This window comes from Mobula birostris, chromosome 14, assembly GCF_030028105.1.
Source record: "Mobula birostris isolate sMobBir1 chromosome 14, sMobBir1.hap1, whole genome shotgun sequence".
In the NCBI taxonomy this organism is placed as follows: domain Eukaryota; kingdom Metazoa; phylum Chordata; class Chondrichthyes; order Myliobatiformes; family Myliobatidae; genus Mobula; species Mobula birostris.
Window position 1 is genome coordinate 46,191,064 of NC_092383.1, and position 20,250 is coordinate 46,211,313.

General features: G+C 42.8%; 1 protein-coding gene across 4 annotated transcripts in view; it reads right to left on the reverse strand.

Moving 5' to 3' along the window:
• Window positions 1-20,250, reverse strand: part of LOC140209874 (protein unc-13 homolog C-like) — a 923,018-nt gene that overhangs the window by 799,765 nt on the left and 103,003 nt on the right. For all 4 annotated transcript variants that reach the window (XM_072278476.1, XM_072278475.1, XM_072278477.1 and 1 more), the window contains one exon: window positions 3,610-3,727. In XM_072278476.1, the coding sequence (XP_072134577.1) occupies window positions 3,610-3,727 (118 nt within the window). The remainder of the gene's footprint in view (window positions 1-3,609; window positions 3,728-20,250) is intronic.

Below are 20,250 nucleotides of genomic sequence, written 5' to 3' on the forward strand. Positions count from 1 at the left end.
CAAGCTGCCTATATTTATTGTAAATCCCTCTCTTTTTCCGAACCAAGTTTCCTATATCCCTTGAAAATCATGGCTCTCTCAAACTTTTAACCTTTCCTTTCAACCTAACAGGAACATAAAGATCCTGCACCCTCAAAATTTCACTTTTAAATGACCTCCATTTCTCTATTACATCCTTCCCATAAAACAAATTGTCCCAATCCACTCCTTCTAAATCCTTTCGCATCTCCTCAAAGTTAGCCTTTCTCCAATCAAAAATCTCAACCTTGGGTCCAGTCCTATCCCTCTCCATAATTATTATTACCGAGTATTACCAACTATTACCAAGGAATTTAAAGTTACTGACCCTGTCCACCTCTGATACCCTAATGAGCACTAGATCATGGACCACTGATTTCTTCCAGCTGTAGTCAATAATCAGATCTTTGGTTTTGCTATTATTGAGTGAGAGATTGTTGTTGTGGCATCACTCAACCATATTTTCAAACTTTCTCCTACATTCCAAACTATCTTCTATCTTGGATCTTGGTAAGTACTGTAGAATGGTTCGCCCATAAACATTATGTGTTCCAAGTCAGGAGAACAAAACTGCAACAAGACCACTATATCCAATATCATACATATATATCTGTGTGTGTGTGTGTGTGTGTGTGTGTGTGTCTATATATATATATATATATATATATATATATATGTGTGTGTGTGTGTGTGTGTGTGTGTGTGTGTGTGTGTGTATATATGTATATATGTATCCCATAGGATGATGATGGTTCCTTTCAGTCAGCTGATACCCTACTCCTCAGGAAAGAACAGCATATGCATGAATGGATTTTATGTGAGTAGGGGTCCAGGGACCTTGCACAGGTCCAGACCCACCCTCTCAACATCCCCTCCCGTATCCAGCGGAATGGTGGGGTCCAAGACGGCTGGGGGAGGTTCTGTTGCAGTGAATGGCCAGACCAAGCTTCGATGCAAGGGATGCACTTTCCACGCTTCACGGCATGTGGTTTGCTAGATGGCCGTTGACCCTACGAGAGCGTTCATCTGCCCTTTATATCCAAGCACTACGAGGACCTTATCATAAAATACAGCCACCCCGCCACCGCAGAACAGAGTGGTTGAAACAAAGTAGCCATTCTTGTCCACTTAGTGGTGTGAAACTTCAGGCTTCAATACCTCCTGCCTGAAGACTGCAGCAAGAAGACGGCATGGCCCAAATAATAGGGGTCCACAATGCCTCATGAATATACCACAAATGGTGGAGGGGATATGCCATTGATGCATAGGACTGAGTCTACAACTCTGCAGACTCTTATACTTCTCTACTGTATTCGAACTACCATACCATGATGCAACTAGTCAGGATACTTCAAATTATAGAGCTTTAGAGCCTTGAGTATGTTTTTAGTGACATGCCTGATCTCATTCAGTCTTTGAGAAAGTAAAGATGCTGGTGCGTCTTCCTTGCAATGAACCGTTCAATATTTGAACTATATATTCATATTTTACTGCCATGCAAATATCTTTGATATAAGCCCTCGGGTAACTGGCCAGAATATTGAAATACTGTATATTAAATTTAGTAACAGAGTAGTAACATATACTGCTGTTTTCAGTAGGAAGGTAGTTCTTGAATCCTGAGCTAAAAAGTGCCATACATCTAAACATCCAAGAGGAAAGGATCCTCACATTGAAAACAGTTAAATTTTGCACATTTCAGGGGGAAAGGCATAGTTTGAAACAACTTTGCCATTTGGTGATGCTCTTCATTACAACTTTTCTCCTCTCCAAGAAAATTCTCAATCCTGTGCGTTCCAAAGAATAAAGCGCTATAGCCTACCCAATGTCTCGCTATAACTACCATTTAATTCAATTTGCTATTTCTCCCCAGATTCCATGCAATGTGACCTTCCACGCTAGCCTGCCATGAGGACCTTGTTAAAGTCCAAAAAGACAATGTCCACTGCCTCACCCTCACCTATCCTCTTATTTCATTGAAAAACTCAAGTTTTGTCAGACACGATGTCCCACACCCAAGCCATGCAGACTGTCTCTGATCAAACCATGTCTAACCAAATGCTGGTAAATCCTATTCCTCAGAACACTCTTCAGTAACTTACCCACCACTGATGTCAAACTCACTGGTCTACAATTCCCTGGCTGCCCTTCTTAATTAATAGTATATATTACCCATCTTTCAGTCCTCCAGAACTTCATCTGTGGCTAAAGTATTTCTGCAAGGGCCTCTGCACTTCCTTCCCTAGCTTCCTGCAAGTTGCAAGGGTTCTCCATTTGATCAAGCCCTGAATGCAGTCCAAGACATCATCATTCATTTCCCTCATTTCTTAAACATCTATCATTTTCTCCACACTAAAATTTGAGAAATATCTCACCCATCTCCTGCGGCTCCACATATAAACAACCATGACAATCTCCCGAACCAGCTTTTCACTCTAATATACAATAAGAATCTAAAATATACTGGTTACCTGGAAAACTGCAGCTAGCACCACTGATTTTATTTGTATTGTTTTTTTCTGAAAATAATTAAATTCAATAGCAGCATTTCAGCTTCAAAGTTCAACACATCATTCTTCAGTCATATCCATTAATTATGCTGTTTCATTGTCAGCAAGCTGAAATAATGAATCAGAAGGAACAGGCAAGTACAGAGTCATTACAAAAAAATGTAACTGTAGTATTCTCAACTATTTTTAAATTTAGAGATTTTTTTTAAAGTTCCATTCCACTTTTGCACACTGTGTACAATAAATTGAATTTGGCACTCTGAAATCACAATACTTAAATTTGCTTACAAATAAAATTTGAGAAAATTAAGCACACAGTGAAAGTATAAGCAGCACAGATGTAATCAGCTAAACTAGCACACAGAAAACAGATACAGTTCAATGCAAAGGTATGAGGGTGTCATGTTTTCACACAGTGATGAACTGAAGATGTAGAATCACATATGACCAAAGAGTTATAAAGGGATTGATACACACTACCCTCAAAGGGATTGTTAAATTTAAATTAATGAATAATTATCTTTCACTGAACAGAAAAGTATTTTTGAGTGGAAAGAAACTGGCGAACAGAATAATTTGAATTGTGGCAGGATGATTGCTTTATAGCTCCTGAGGTATTGATTTGATGACACCATTGCTGTCAGTGCACAGTATCTTTGCTAACAGTGCTCCATTTTCTTCCCACATCTCTAAGTATCACTGGAGTCAGTCATTTAATTACCATTAATCACACCCCAGTAGAGTTATTATGGAAGTTTGCCAAAAGCATATTTCATCAAGAAAGCAATTTCACAAACCGAAACCAGCAGAATTTCAAATTATTTAATAAATTCTATGCAATTTTATTCAATATATTACTGCCAATTTCATCACGATGTAAAATAAATAGCAAAGTTGGGTGCAATGGAATAATATTCTTCTGCTTATATTATAAATTTTAGGATAAATGATAAAGAATTCTTTTTCAAATTAGATACAGCACACTATCTAATTAGATACATCTTTGCTGAACATTTTGATGAGCAAAAATTTCTTGCACCAAAATTCTAATTTTCATCACTTTGATTTTAAAATCACTTACCTCAGTTGCATGCGTAATTGTTCTGAGAGGAATCCATACAGTGCCCAAAAGAACATCCCATATCAAGCCTTTGTCCCATACTTCAACAACAAGACCCTTTCCTAAATCATTAATTTCACTGTAAGAGAAATAAATTGTCAATTAAATTGCATGTACATATGCAGATCATATTTGTAATTATCAAACTCATCAGACTCCTTTGGAACACCTTAGGGCAGAAATTTATGTTTGGTTCCTCCAATCAAATACTTTGTACATGCATAGATATCAGCCCTCAAATGGACATGCCTATTCCATTTTTTGCTCAATGTGAATTCCATGTTTCGGGTGGGATGAAATGGGAAAAAAAATAAATCAGTAGAAACATAGAAAACCTAGAGCACAATACAGGCCCTTCAGCCCTCATAGCAGTGCCAATCAAGTCCTTACCTTAGAACTACCTAGGTTTAACCATAGCCCTCGATTTTTCTAAGCTCCATGTATCCACCCAGGAGTCTCTTAAAAGACCCTATCATTTCCATCTCCACCGCCACCACCAGCAGCACATTCCTCACACTCACCACTCTCTGCGTTAAAAAACTTACCCCTGACAACTCCTCAATACCTACTTCCAAGCACCTGAAAACTATGCCCTCTCGTGCTAGCCATTTCAGCACTGGGGAAAAAGCCTCTGACTATCCACACGATCAATACCTCTCATCATCTTGCACACCTCTATCAGGTCACCTCTCACCCTCTGACGCACCGAGGAGAAAAGGATGAGTTCACTCTACCTACTCTCACAAGGCATACTCCCCAATCCAGGCAACATCCTTGTAAATCTCCTCTGCACCATTTCTATGGTTTCCACGTCCTTCCTGCAGTGAGGCGACCAGAATTGAGCACAGTACTCCCAGTGGGGTCTGAACAGGGTCCTATATAGCTGTAACATTACCTCTTGGCTCTTAAGTTCAATCCCATGATTGATAAGGGCCAACACACCGTATGCCTTCTTAACCACAGAGTCAACCTGCATAGCAACTTTGAGTGTCCTATGGACTCGGACCCCAAGATCCCTCTGATCCTCCAACACTGCCAAGAGTCTTGCTATTAATGCTATATTCTGCCATCATATTTGACCTACCAAAATGAACCACTTCACACTTATCTGGGTTGAACTCCACCTGCCACTTCTCAGCCTAGCTTTGCATCCTATCAATGTCCTGCAGTAACCTCTGACAGCCCTCCACACTATACACATCCGCCCCCCCCCCCAACCTTTGTGTCATCAGTAAATTTACTCATCCAGGTCATTTATAAAAATCACAAACAGTTGGGGTCCCAGAACAGATCCCTGAGGCACAACATTGGTGACTGGCCTTCATGCAGAATATCACCTGTCTATAGCCTTCTGAGGGCAAGCCAGTTCTGGATCCACAGAGCAATGTCCCCTTGGATCCCATGTCTCCTTACTTTCTCAATAAGCCTTGCATGGGGTACCTTATCAAATGCCTTGCTAAAATCCATATACATTACATCTACGGCTCTACCTTCATCAATGTGTTTAGTCACATCCTCAAAAAATTCAATCAGACTCGTAAGGCACGACCTGTCTTTGAAAACGCCATACTAACTATCCTCCATCAGCTTACCAACCACTGAAGTAAGACTCACTGGTCTATAATTTCCTGGCCATCCCTACTCCCTTTCTTGAATAAGGGAACAATATCCGCAACCCTCCTATCCTCCAGAACCTCTCTCATCCTCATTGATAATGCCAAGATCATTGCCAGAGGCTCAGCAATCTCCTCCCTCACAATGCTCTTGCCATTACAACTGCAAATTTTGTACATGGGGGGGGGGGGGTCTGCTCCCAATTGGCGGTGAGTTCAGGGATGTTTAATGACTGAGCGAAAAGAGTGGCAGCTTGTGTATTGTCTCTTCAGTTTGTGCTAGATGCTGCTGGAATAGCAGATGTAGTCCCATCAATTTGTCTGAAGTCATGAACAAACAGAAATCTCTTTTGTGGTTATTTTCTTTGTACATTTAGTTTTCTAAATTAGTCAAATCAAGTGAAGTTTTTTTCAAAAAATGTTCCTCAACAGAATCATTTTAAACAATGACACTTTTGACAACATGATCTGTTAGGGTAGAGCTGAGGGGAACTTCGGGCTGTTGTAGCTGGTTGCGTATTCTCTGTGGAACTCAGGCCTTAAAAGGTCTTGAAGTTATTTGCTGTCGAAGTTATTTCAGGGGTCTTGATAGATCATATCCAATGACTGTTTCTTGGGCATAAAATGAGAAAAGAACATTTTAATTGAGATCTCTGCTGAAAGATCTCTTTACAGCATTAGAGGTTTACCCCGTATACCTTGGACTTTAGATACAACACTGAGTAATGTCATCTGCAGAAATTCTCTGATGACTCAGCAATAGCGAGGTGTATAAAGGGAGGATGAATACAGGGCCCTAGTGGAGGACTTGGTCAAATAGTATGAGCTGAATCATCTGCAGCTCAACATCAGTAAATCAATGGAGATGGTGATGGACTTGAGGTGGACTAAACCTGCACTACTCCCTGTTACTGTTGATGGTGAGGATGTGGATGTGATGAGGACCTGGAGGTGCACCTGGATAACAGACTTGAGTGGAGCACCAAATCAGAGGTACAAGAAGGGCCACAGTCGCTTCTACTTCCTGAGGAAACTGAGGGCCTTTGGAGTATGCTGGCCTCTTCTTCACATGTTCTGCCAGTCTGTTGTCTCCAGTACAATCTACTATGCATTGGTGTGCTGGGGCAATGACATCAACATGAGTGATGCCAACAGGCTCAATAAACTGATTAGAAAGGTTGGTTGTGTTATAGGAGTCAAACTAGACACACTGGACGTTGTGGTGGAACAAAGGATCGTATGGAAAATCCTGGCAATTCTGGACAATGTTTCTTGCTGTCTGCATACCACCTTGGGTGAACAGAGGAGCACTTTTAGTAATAGACTAAGACAATTGTGCTGCTCAAAAGAATCCTATATAAGGTCATTCTTACCCTTGGCCATTAGGCTCTAGAATGAGTCAACCCTATAGCTGGGGAAGTGATGACCCTCTCCTGTTAGGCTGTTTGAGGTAATTTATTTTTTTTATTCTTTATTCTCATTTAATATTTGTATATTTGTATATCTGTGCTTGTAATACTACTGCGACACTGTAATTTCCTTTGGGATCAATAAAATATCTATCTGTTACATATATTTTGCATTTTACCTAAGTTATTAAATTTTCTGCATTAGATTTGCACATAGATTGGCTGAATTCATTTTTCAGTTCATCAAAGTACCCCCTTATTTGTGATTTAAAAAAAAAATCCAAGATCACGCCTCCACGATGAACTTTAATTGAATGACTATCTTGCAGAAATTGACTTAATTGTAGGATATACTGTAGCTGAAGTTCCTTAGCATACTGCATACACATACCTCAGTTTAAGGCAGCTTGCACTTGATTGTAAAATTGGAACCACAACTATTCTAAACCCAACTCAAGTCTGAATACTGAGTAGAGGGAGACAGAGTAGGAAGGCTTTGGCTCAATGGGGTTTAGGCGATAATGGGTCAAGGTGAGGTAGGCTATCAGTTTAGAATACAGACAGAAAAAATGTGTCTGAGGCTGATTTTTTTTTTGTGCTCTGTGTCAAGTGTGGGAGGTCCTGGAGACCCAGCCTCCTGGAAGGCCACATCTGCACCAGGTGCATCGAGCTGCAGCTCCTTATGGACCACTTTAGGGAACTGAAGATGCAGTTCAATGACCTTTGTTTGGTCAGAGAGAGTGAGGAGCTGACAGAGAGGAGCTATAGTCATTCCAGGGCCTGGGGAGACAGATAAGTGGGTAACAGTCAGGAGATGGAAGGAGAACAGCCAGAGGTCGTGGTACATATTGGTACCAACAACATAGGTAGGAAAAGGGAGGAGGTCCTGAAAGCAGACTACAGGGAGCTAGGAAGGAAGTTGAGAAGCAGGACCTCAAAGGTAGTAATCTCGGGATTACTGCCTGTGCCACGTGACAGTGAGTATAGGAATACAATGAGGTAAAAGATAAATGCATGGCTGAGGGAGTGGAGCAGGGAGCAGGGATTCAGATTTCAGATTTCTGGGATCATTTGGACTTCTCCTGAGGCAGGTGTGACCTGTTCAAGAAGGACAGGTTGCACTTGACTCTGAGGGGGACCAATATCCTGGCGGGGAGGTTTGCAAAGGCTATTGGAGAGAGTTTAAACTAGAATTGCTGGGGGGTGGGAACCGAACTGAAGTGATAGAAGAAAGGGAGGTTGGCTCACAAATAGAGAAAGCTTGGAGACAGTGCCAATGGGAGGCTAGGCAGGTGATAAAGAAGGGACGTATTCAGACCTATGGTTTGAATTGTGTCTATTTTAATGCGAGGAGTGTTATGAATAAAGCGGATGAGCACAGAGTATGGACCAGCACTTGGAGCTATGATATTCTGGCTATTACAGAGACCTGGATGGTGTAGGGGTAGGAATGGCTACTGCAAGTGCCAGGCTTTAGATGTTTCAGAAAGGACAGGGAGGTAGGCAAAAGAGGTGGGGGCATGACACTGTTGATCAGAGATAGTGTCACGACTGCAGAAAAGGAAAAGTCAAAGGGGGGTTGCCTATAGAGTCTTTGTGGTGGAAGTTAGGAATAGAAAGGGGTCAATAACTCATACTGTGTTTTTTTTATAGACCATTCAATAGTAACAGGGACATCGGGGAGCAGATAGGGAGACAGATTCTGGAAAGGAGTAATAATAACAGGGTTGTTGTGATGGGAGATTTTACTTTAACCATATAACAATTACAGCAGGGAAACAGGCCATCTTGGCCCTTCTAGCCCGTGCCAAACTCTTACTCTCACCTAGTCCCACCGACCTGCACTCAGCCCATAACCCTCCATTCCTTTCCTGTCCATATATCTATCCAATTTAACTTTAAATGACAACATCGAACCTACCTCAACCACTTCTGCTGGAAGCTCGTTGCACACAGCTACCACTCTCATTTCCCAAATATTGATTGGGATCTCCCTAGAGTGAAGGGTTTCGATGGGGTGGAGTTTGTTTGGTGTGTTCAAGGAAGTTTCTTGACACAATATGTAGATAAGCCTACAAGAGGAGAGGCTGTACTTGATCTGGTATTGGGAAATGAACCTGGTCAGGTGTCAGGTCTCTCAGTGGGAGAGCATTTTGGAGATGGTGATCACAATTCTATCTCCTTTACCATAGCATTGGAGATGGATAGGAACAGACAAGTTAGGAAAGCGTTTAATTGGAGTAAGGGGAACTATGAGGCTATCAGGCAAGAACTTGGAAGCATAAATTGGAAACGGATGTTCTCAGGGAAGCGTACAGAAGAAATATGGCAAATGTTCATGGAACATTTGCATGGGGTTCTGCGTAGATACGTTCCAATGTGACAGAGAAAGGATGGTAGGGTACAGGAAGCGTTGTGTACAAAGGCTGTTTTAAATCTAGTCAAGAAGAAAAGAGTCTCATGCTCCTGGTTGATTTTTTTTTTATTTTGAACAGGTGACCATGAGGATGAGAAAATCTGCAGATGCCTGAAATCCAAGCAACACACATAAAAAATGCTGGAGGAACTCATCAGGCTAGGCAGCACCTACAGAAGAAAAGTAAACAGTTGACATTTCGGGCCGAGACCCTTCATCAGCTGACCATGAGGACTTGTCTACATATAGCAAGGCTTTTGACCAAGACCCTCATACCAGGTTGTTCCAGAAAGTTAAATCACATAGGATCCAAAATGAGCTTGCCAAATGGATACAAAGTACACATAGTGATACAAGATAGAGGGCAACAGTAAAGGGTTGATTTTCAAATAACCTTCAATCAGTGATATGATTGGAATGATTCTGAGTGACATTTCTATTTCATGTTAATTATAAAACCTTTGAAAACCATCCTGTTAAAGATGCTCCAAAACCACAAAATTCTGGCAAAAGCCCATTCTATATTGCAAAGATTTTAACACTGGACAATAATCAATGACCAGAGCACCAACCACACTAAAACAAGCTAGAGAACACAGGAACAGGCCCTTCAGCCATCAAGTTGTGCTCAAATGATTGAGCTAATAATACTAAATCTCTTCCACCTGCACATGGTCCATTTTAGATTAGATTAGATCGGATTATATTCAACTTTATTGTCATTGTGCCGAGTACAGATACAAAGCCAATGAAATGCAGTTAACATCTAACCAGAAATGCAGAGAATAGTGTGATTTACAATGTAACTATGAATAAAAAGTGCTTCAACACACAAATATAAAAGTACTGAGACAGTCCAATGTGGGTGCAATACTGCTTAGCGCTGTGATGTGTGGTTCAGCAGGGTCACAGCCTCAGAGAAGAAGCTCTTCCTGTGCCTACTGGCGGGGGAACGGAGGCTCCTGTAGCACCTACTGGATGGGAGGAGAGTAAAAGGTCCATGGTTAGGGTGAGATGCATCCTTGATAATGCTTTTCACCCTGCCCAGGCAGCGCTTAAGGTAGATGTTCTCAATGGTGGGCAATTGGGTGCTGATAATCCACTGGGCAATTTTCACCACATGCTGGAGTGCTTGGCGGTCCGATACGGGACAATTGCCATACCACAGTGAGATGCAGTTGGTGAGTACGCTCTCAATGGTACAGCAGTAAAAGTCCGTCAGTATCCTGGGACAGAGGTGAGCTTTCTTGATGCTCTGCAGGAAATAAAGACACCAAGGGATTTGAGACTTGATACATGCTCCACTACAGCTCCGTTGATGTAGATGGGGATATGAGTGTGCCTCCTAGCATGCCTGAAGTCCACAATGATCTCCTTGGTCTTCTGGGTGTTAAGAGCCAGGTTGTTGTCGGCACACCACGCAGCCAGGTGCTGGACCTCGTCCCTGTAGGCCGTCTCGTCATCCCCTCTGATCAGGCCAACCACCATGGTGTCGTCTGCGAACTTGATTATGGAGTTAGAACCATGTACAGGAACGCAGTCATAGGTGAAAAGGGAGTACAGAAGAGGGCTCAGCACACAGCCTTGAGGCACGCCAGTGCTCAGGGTGAGAGTGGAGGAGGAGAGGTTATCTAACTTAACTGATTGGAATCTGTTAGTCAGAAAGTCCAAGGTCTAATTGCAGAGGGATGAGCTGATACCAAGCTAGCGAAGTTTGGCGATCAGCTTGGACGGGATTACAGTATTGAATGCTGAACTAAAATCAATGAACAGCATTCTGATGTAAAAGTTGGGGCTGTCCAGGTGGGTCAGGGAAGAGTGAAATGGTTTGGAGTCCTCTGCTGACTTATTGGTGCCATATTTCAGATGTGATAGAACCCGTCTCTCAAAGCACCTTGCAATGATGGGGATGAGTGCAACTGGGCGGAAGTAATTCAGGCCCGTGGCAGTGGAATGCTTCTGCACTGGCACGATGGTGGCAATCTTGAAGCTTGTGGAGACAACCGCCTGGGCCAAGGACAGATTAAAAATGTCCGTGAAGACCCCGGCCAGCTGCCCTGCACAGACTCTGAGCACACAGCCAGGTATTCCATCCGGACCAGCTGCCTTCCGTGCATTCACCCTGCTCAGGGTGGCTCAAACATCGGAGGTGGAAAGTGAGAGAGGCAGTTCACCAGGTGGGAGATCTGCTTTGAGGGTGACCTCCTTGTTCTCTCGGTCAAAGCAAGCGTAGAAGTAATTGAGCTCATCAGGGAGGGAAGCAGAGCTGGAAGACGGCACAGTACTAGGTGGAGAATATCTCTACATTCTCTGCATTTTCACATGCTTAGAAATGCTTATATCATATTTGCTGCCATCACTGCCCCAGAAGCCTATTCTACTGTGTTAAGTTTTTTGAACTTGCCCTTCTGAACTTAAATGCATACCTTCCAGCATAAGACATTTGAACACTGGGAGAAAGAATCTAGCAGACTACCCTATCTATGCCTCTCATCATTTTATAAATCTTGAATTTATATAATACAGATAAGTCATTTTTTGGTAAGAGGGAGAAGACAGAAAAATGCGGTTCGGAATAGGTGAGATCACAGTGGACTTTGATAATATGCTTGGGCATTTTGAAACGATTGTGTTGGGTCTCTAAGAATGTTAAGGTGGCCAAGTCCCCAGGACCTGATGAGATGTATCCCAGGTTATCTAGAATGGCAATTGATTATAGTTCAGGGCCTTGATCAAGATATTTGTGTTTCTCCTGTTACATACCTCAAGGAGAGCTTATGACTTTCTTGTGAGAATGATGTAATGGTCTCTTGGAGGTCACCTGATGTAATTTTCCCGCCAGTGAGGTCACGTGATGACATGTTCACCATGGGTATAAAAGGGAAGACCCCTGGTGATGTAGTTAGTTTTCCAGCTAGGACGTTAGTCAGAGTCTCCGTTCCGTTGCGTATTTGCTTTATGACGCAGTTTCATTTTTAAAATGGAGTTTTACGTTCTACTGTAAGGTACAATAGTGCTGGACTGGCAGTTTACCCATTTCTGCCAGATTTGTTGATGTACCTTTTCAGTAGTATTGGAGAATGAAGACTTTATCGAAGTACAGGACCTGAAGGATTAAGAGAAGTTGGTATCGTTTGGCAGTTTAATAAAGGATCAACCTTATTGAGTCTTCGTCGAAGAAGTAGTGACCTGCATCAAAGATAGCTCCTGCCAAAAGAGCAAGGAAGCTCATGCAAGGTTTTGCTCTCCAGAAATATAGGTCAGTTGTTTTTAAGCCGTTTATTTCCTTCATGGTGAATCCTTTGGACAGAACCAGCAGGAAAGTCGTGTCTATGAAGAAATCCTTCTCCAAAGAAGTCTCTCCCAATTGACTGTATAAATCTGTTGGACTTCCAAATTTACCATTTTAAGAACTGTATTTGACCTTACCGCTTTAAGAACTGCTTTCACATTTATCGCTTTAAGAACCAGTACCAAGTGGCAATTTGTTGAACAGCCACATAGTGGGTAACTTCCGGTTACGGTTTTCGTTTGTTTTCTCTTACTGTTTATCCGTGTTTAATAAACGTTTGGTTGTTTTTATATAACCTGATTCGATTGATATTCATTGTTGCCGGTTACGTAACACTACCCCCCCCCACCCCCAAATCATTGGTTGAAGTCCCAGAGGAATAGCTTTGATCAAAAAGGAAAATAGGGATAACCCTGGAAACTACAGACTGATGTGTCTCATGTCATTGGTGAGGAAGATATTGGAGAGGGTACTTGGGAAAAGGATTTATAAAAATTAGAAAAAGTGTGCCTTAATTAGGGTTGGTTAGCATGGCATTTTGTGGGGTAGGTCACATCTGCTTCTGGATTGGAGTTTTTTGTAGAGGTGATTAGGGTGATCAATTACATAGAGCAGTAGATGATCTCTACATGGATTTTAGTGAGGCATTTGACAAGACCTCTCATGGTAGGATCATGGTAGTGGTCAATATGTCTTATTCTGGCTGGAGGCTTGTGATTAACAGTACACCATAGGGACCACATACTGATGCATACTGTATGTATGTATGTGACCACAATGAAACTGTGGATTGGTGGGTTAGTAAATTTGCAGGTGGCACAAAGATTGTTGGTGTTGTGGTTAGTGTAGAAGGTTATCAAAGGATACAGCCAGCTATAGATCAATTGTAGATATGGACGGAGAAATGGCAGATGGAGATTAATCTCATCAAATGTGACATTTTGCCCTTCATAGGGGCAAATCTAAAGGGCAAGTACATAGTTAATGCTGGACCTTTCATTGTATTGAGGTACAATGGGATCTTGGGGTCCTAGTCCATAGCTCCCTGAAAGAGGCTTCATAAGCTGATTGGGTGGAAAAGTAGGCATTTGGCATGCTTAACTTTATCAATTGAGTTACTGCACTCAAGAGCCAGGAAGTTGTGTTAATGCTCAAAACCTGGCCTCCATACCTCCCTCTGCAACTGGATCCTTGACTCTCTCACTGGGAGACCACAGTCACTGCGAGACCACAGTCACTGCAGATCAGAAATAACATCTCCTTGCTGATAATCAACAGCAGCACAGCTCAATGATGTGTGCTTAAGATTTAAGATGGTGCTGCTGAAAGTGAGTAACTACTTAATTGTGGTTACCAAAACAAGCAACAGAACGAACTACTTTATTAATAACACTTCTTCTCTTTTAAAAAAATCTATAGCAAACCATCACCACAAACAATGGAGAGACGAGCAAGAGGGAGACTGAGTTGACAGTCGAAGTGTGCCGGTGAAGTCAAGCCATGCTCGAGACAAAGTCAAGGGGAGTGGAGCGGATCCAATTCAGAGAAGAGGAGAAGCAGATTTAAGGCCTGTCCACCTAAACCGAGAGTAAGGTTTTATCAATCTGAGTGCTGGGCTGATAATAGAAAGTGTAGAAACTGGCTGAAATGTGGTTGCGGAGTCTAGGCCCAGAGTGCATCAATGTGTCAGGGCCCAGGTCCTAGACCTGATGTTTGGACGACTTGAATGCTGGGCCAGATGGATTGAAAAGGCAGGGTGTTGGGACCAGAGGCAAGAGTCATGCTGGCTCTGCTTGCTGTTCCACAATATTTACTTGGTTCTTTGCTGCGCCGAGGCTGTGGCCCACTCCAGCTGTTTTGGGTTTCATAATGTTTACTCCGCTGTGTGTTGAACTGAGGCCAAGACTGCGGGCCTGCTTTGGCTGCTTCATGTCTGAAGACTCACTTTCATCTAAACTGCTGTTCCTCTCTGCAACTTCTGGTGCATCAGGTGGCAAACTTGCCATTTCTTCAGCATTTGTCTGTTTTTTCTAAAATGAAACCAAGTTGCCAGCTCAATGCTCATCGCAACACAGACGGAAAGCAAGCAAGGAGGCAGCCAGACTCAAATTCGGGATCACACACCTCAAAGTCCAGTGTGGATGCCATTATACCACGCTGGCCCTTTTCTTGGTTATTTTTATGGGTTCTTTTGTGGCTGCCTGTAAATGATGAAAAAAGGTTGTAAAATGTCCAAAGTGCGTACACATTACAGAACGTTGAGATTTGTCTCCCAACAGGCAGCCACAAAGACGCCCAAAAAACCCCATATATGTTAAAAATAGACTAACGCCCAATGTGCAGAGAATAAAAACCACATCGTGTCCATACAAAAAGTGCCCATAAAAAAATGACACCTAATTGGCAATGAAAAAAATCATGCAAACGGTAACCATAAGCAAAAACATTTCTGAAGTCTGCAAAGAGAGACCCATAGTTCAGCAAAGAGCTGGTAAACGTTGTGGAGCAGCAATCTGAACCAGCCCATATTTAGCCTTGGGCCCCAATACTCTGACCTTTTCAATCTGGCCTAGCACGTAATTCTCTATCTGAATATCAGATTCTACCACTTCAGTGATCTGAACCAGACTGCCCCTCACCTTGGGCCTCGACACCCTGACCTTTTCAATCTGGCTTGGTGCTTAAATCTCCATCACAACAATAGACTCTGCCACTTGTTATGCTGGACTTTGTCACCTTGATTCAGCCTATAAACCTTGGTCTGAACATCATATTCAGTTGTGCCATTATGCTCTGGGGCCTGGAGCCTGCAACTTGGATTCAGCATGTGCCCGTCCTCTCATGCTGTTCCACTCTCAGCGAAAGGCTCGCTGCATTGCCTTGCCTCAGTTCTGCCACATCAAATTGCCTCCAATTCCATAGGGAGGTCACAGACTATTACTTGCGATGATCATTTGCCAAATAAAAACTGGTTAACAAAGTACCTGGTTGCTTACATAGATTGATTTGAGTAGTATGTTGACAAAGGAAACACAGGCAAGACAGAAGCTTTTAAAGGTGAGATAGTGAGACCTCAAGATCTGCAGGTTCCTGTTCGAGTGAAAGACAAGGCTAGTAGGAGTAGGATGATAAAGCTTTGGTCAAAAAATAAGCATGTATAGGTCAGATACAGACAACTGAAAAGAAGCAAATTCCTGGATGAATATTGAGGATGCAGAAGTATACTCAAAAAGGAAATCAAGAGGGCAAAAAGTGGATACGAGATACCTTTGGCTGAAATGATTAAGGATAATCCAAAAGGACTTTTTCAGTTAAAAAAAGAGGGGGGGGAATAAATACAGATGAACACAGTCCCCCAAGACCAAAGGGGATAGTGGAGCCGCAGGTGACAGGAAAGGTCCTCAATGAATATTTCTCCTCCATTCTTACCATGCATAAAGATATGCTGAGTTTACTTGCATCATTGTTAGCCACAGATCAGGTATCAGTAACTAGAGAGTATCAAATCTTATGTATTTATTTAAAGAGAGGAGCAAATAAAAACCTGGCAACTATAAACCAGTAAGCTTAACCACTTCGGTAATTAAGTTAATGGAGAGGATACTGGGGAATAAAATGTGTGTGTATCTGGAGAGACAACAATTGATTAGGGATACTAGTATGCTATGATTGTCAACCTTTTGAAGCATGTGGGAACTTCTGACTGCAGCAGAAAGAGACTGAAGATGTCCTTGAACATTCCTGCCAGTTCGTTGGCAAAGGTGTTCAGTGCCCCATCAGGTAATCAAGGGCTGATGCCTTGCAAGGGTTTGCCCTCTTGAAAGATGTTCTCATGTTGGCCTCTGATACAGAGAATCACAGGGTCACTTGATGCTGCAGGGATTTGCATTGGTATAGTTTTATTCTCCCTTTCAATGCATGCATTAACTCATCTGGGAGTGAAGCATCACAGCCAATGATGGTAGGTTTCACCTCGTACTGTACAATGCTCTGCAAACCCTGCCAGTACTGTTGTGCATCTAATTCCAACTGCAACTTCAATTAAAATTGTTTAAAATAGCCTTCTGCAGGTCATATACTTCTGGGTCACCAGTCTTGAAGCCACACATCTAGCCCTCAGATCTCCTGGTTCATACATTACATTGTATTACATTGTACTGCTGCTGCAAAGTTAACAAATTCCATGACATATGTTGGCGATAATAAACCTGATTCTGAAAAGTAACAAGAGACAAGCAATACAGCTTACACCAGTGAACAGCAAATTAATGTAAATGGAACACTGGACACTGGCTCATCTGTTTCAGTCTTTCCACAAGATAACTTTAAAGGGCATTTCAAAGATACAGAACTGAAGCCTGCAGATATCCAACTAAGAACTTATACTGGAGAGAAAAAAAAACTCCTGTGGGGATCACATTCATAACAGTGAACAGTGAAATACAACAACCAGCAAGCTACATTGAGCAAGGGGTAAAAACAGGAAGGCTAGCATTGTGGGGTTGTGACAACTACAACTTGATTGAAGATCCATCTACAATTTGCATGCTATATCCCCTATAATAGAGTCAACTGAAAGTGAATTAAGTACTGGATGATGCCACAGCAGTGCTCAAGGATGGTACTGGAAAACTCAAACATATGAAGGGTAAAATTGTGTGAAATAAAAATTCCACAGCAAGTTTTACAAAGAATGTCCAATTCCTTAAATTATCAGTGATAAAGTAGCCAGTGAGCTTTCCAAGGTTGAGTGGAGCCCAAGGGCCATGCCAGTGCTCCCAGTAGCCAGGGAGGATGGGACTGTCAGAATCAATGTGGTCAGAAACTGCTCACACAGGCCATTGGACTGTGGGTGCTACACCGTGGTATGATGCAACCCAACACCGAGGTTCTAGTCTATCACAGCCCATGGGCCCTAGAGGACTGCAGTCAGTGAAAATATCAAATGGGGTGCCAAACCGAGGAAACGAGGTGCTGATGAATGCCCAAGCCACATCCGCAACCGTCATCGATGCTAGAGAGATGATCTATGGATACTTAGTGGTATGCTCCACCACGGTAAGGAGATGTGTGAAACTGCAGGTGAGGGAAAGAGTACCAACCAGATCCACATTGACATGGTCAAACCACCACTCAGGGATTACAAAAGACATCACTCCAATTATGCACATCCTTTCTCAAGTCATGCCACACAACCTTTAGTGGAACCAGTTTCAGTAAGGCCTCCCGGCCTGGATTTGAAAGGCCATGAATTGAGTTGAAAACAATTTCTCTCCAATCTGCATGCACCATGGGGCCAGTTGAGACATTGGATAAGAGAGAAGCTCCAGCTTCCCCAAACTTAATGTCAGCCAAACACAGGCCCATGGCTGCTGTTTGGTAAGCCTGGACCTCTGGGTCAATAGCTTGGTCGGCTACCATGACAGCATAGTCAACCCCTATGTGTACGGCCTCAACAGCTGGCCATGAGAGGCAATCAGCCACCGCATTACTTTTCGCCTTGATATGTTGCATATCAGCTCTGAACTCTGATACACAGGTCAGGTGGCGTTGCTACTGTGCAAGACAAAGGTGTGATATTTTGGCCATCGTGTGCACGAGGGGTTTCTGGTCAACGAACACTGAAATGGTGAGCCCCTGAAAGAAAACAAAAATGGCAGACAGCCAGATAGAGAACCAAGAAGCTCACAGTGAAGCGTGCAGTACTTAGTCTCGGGGGACGGAGCTGCTGGCTGAAGACGGTGAGTGGGTCCCACATGCTTCCAACCAACTGTTCATGCACAGTACCCACATCGTAGCCCGATTCATCAGTAGTAATGACTATAGGTCTGTTGGGGAGCAGCTGCACCAGTAATCATATTGGAAGGAGTTAATTTGGTGTCATCAAATTCTCTGGTGATGTCCGCTGACCAGTCAAGTACAGTGGCATGCAAAAGTTTGGGCACCCCTGGTCAAAATTTCTGTTACTGTGAATAGCTAAGGGAATAAAAGATTAACTGATTTCCAAAAGGCATAAAGTTAAAGGTGACACATTCCTTTAATATTTTAAGCAAGAAAACTTCTTTATTTCCATCTTTTACAATTTCAAAATAACAAAAAAGGAAAAGGGCCCGAAGCAAACATTTGGGCACCCTGCATGGCAGTACTTAGTAACACTCCCTTTGCAAGTATCACAGCTTGTAAACGCTTTTTGTAGCCAGCTAAGAGCCTTTCAATTCTTGTTTGGGGGATTTTCGCACATTCTTCCTTGCAAAAGTCTTCTAGTTCGGTGAAATTCTTGGGCCGTCTTGCATGCCTCTTTTGAGGTCTATCTACAGATACTCGATGATGTTTAGGTCAGGGAACTGTGAGGGCCATGGCAAAACCTTCAGCTTGCGCCTCATGAGGTAGTCCACTGTGGATTCTGAGGTGCGTTTAGGTTCATTATCCTGTTGTAGAAGCCATCCTCTCTCCACCTTCGGATTTTTTACAGATGGTGTGATGTTTGCTTCCAGAATTTGCTGGTATTTAATTGGATTCATTCCTCCCTCTACCAGTAAATGTTCCCCGTGCCACCGGCTGCAACACAAGCCCAAAGCATGATCGATCCACCCCCATGTTTAAACTAATTTGGCAGGGGGATGGGAACCAGAATGATAGAGCGGAGGAAGGGGAAAAAGGAAATAAATCTAAGATAGTGAGCAGTAAAGATGTCAGGAAAGACAGGCAGGTGATGGGGCAAATTTGTAGCCATTGGGATGAGCTGCAGTGCAATAAAGTTGCAGAGAAATCAAAGCGAGAAGTACCAAATACTGGTTTTAAGGTGTTATACTTAAATGCACGCAGCATAAGGAATGAGGTGGATAATCTTGTCATACAGCTACAGATTGGCAGGTATGATATTGTGGCCATCACTGAGACGTGGCTAAAGGATGCATGTCTCTGGAAGCTGAATGTCCAAGGATACACAGTGTATCGGAAGGATAGGAAGGTAGGCAGAGGGGGAGGCATGGCTTTATTGGTAAGAAATGATACTAAATCATTAGAAAGAGGTGATATAGGATCAGAAGGTGCAGAATCTTTATGGGTTGAACTAAGAAATGGCAGGGGTAAAAGGACCCTGATGGCAGTTATTTATAGGCCTCCAAACAGCTGCAGTGATGTGGACTACAAATTACAACAGGAAATAGAAAAGGGTTGTCAGAAGGGCAGTGTTATGATAATTGTGAGGGATTTTACCATGTGAGTGGATTGGGAAAATCAGGTCGGCACTGGATCTCAAGAGAGAGAATCTGTAGTATGTCTGCGAGATGGCTTTTCAGAACAGCTTGTTGTTCAGCCCACTAGGGGATCGGCTGTACTGGATTGGGTATTGTGTAATGAACCAGAGGTGATTAGAGCGATTGAGGTGAGGGAACCCTTAGGAGGCAGTGATCATAGAAACATAGAAAATAGGTGCAGGAGTAGGCCATTCGGCCCTTCGAGCTTGCACCACCATTTATTATGATCATGGCTGATCATCCAACTCAGAACCCTGCACCAGCCTTCCCTCCATACCCTCTGATCCCCCTAGCCACAAGGGCCATATCTAACTCCCTCTTAAATATAGCCAATGAACTGGCCTCAACTGTTTCCTGTGGCAGAGAATTCCACAGATTCACCACTCTCTGTGTGAAGAAGTTTTTCCTAATCTCAGTCCTAAAAGGCTTCGCCATTATCCTCAAACCATGACCCCTCGTTCTGGACTTCCCCAACATCAGGAACAATCTTCCTGCATCTAGCCTGTCCAATCCCTTTAGGATTTTATACGTTTCAATCAGATCCCCACTCAATCTTCTAAATTCCAACGAGTACAAGCCTAGTTCATCCAATCTTTCTTCATATGAAAGTCCT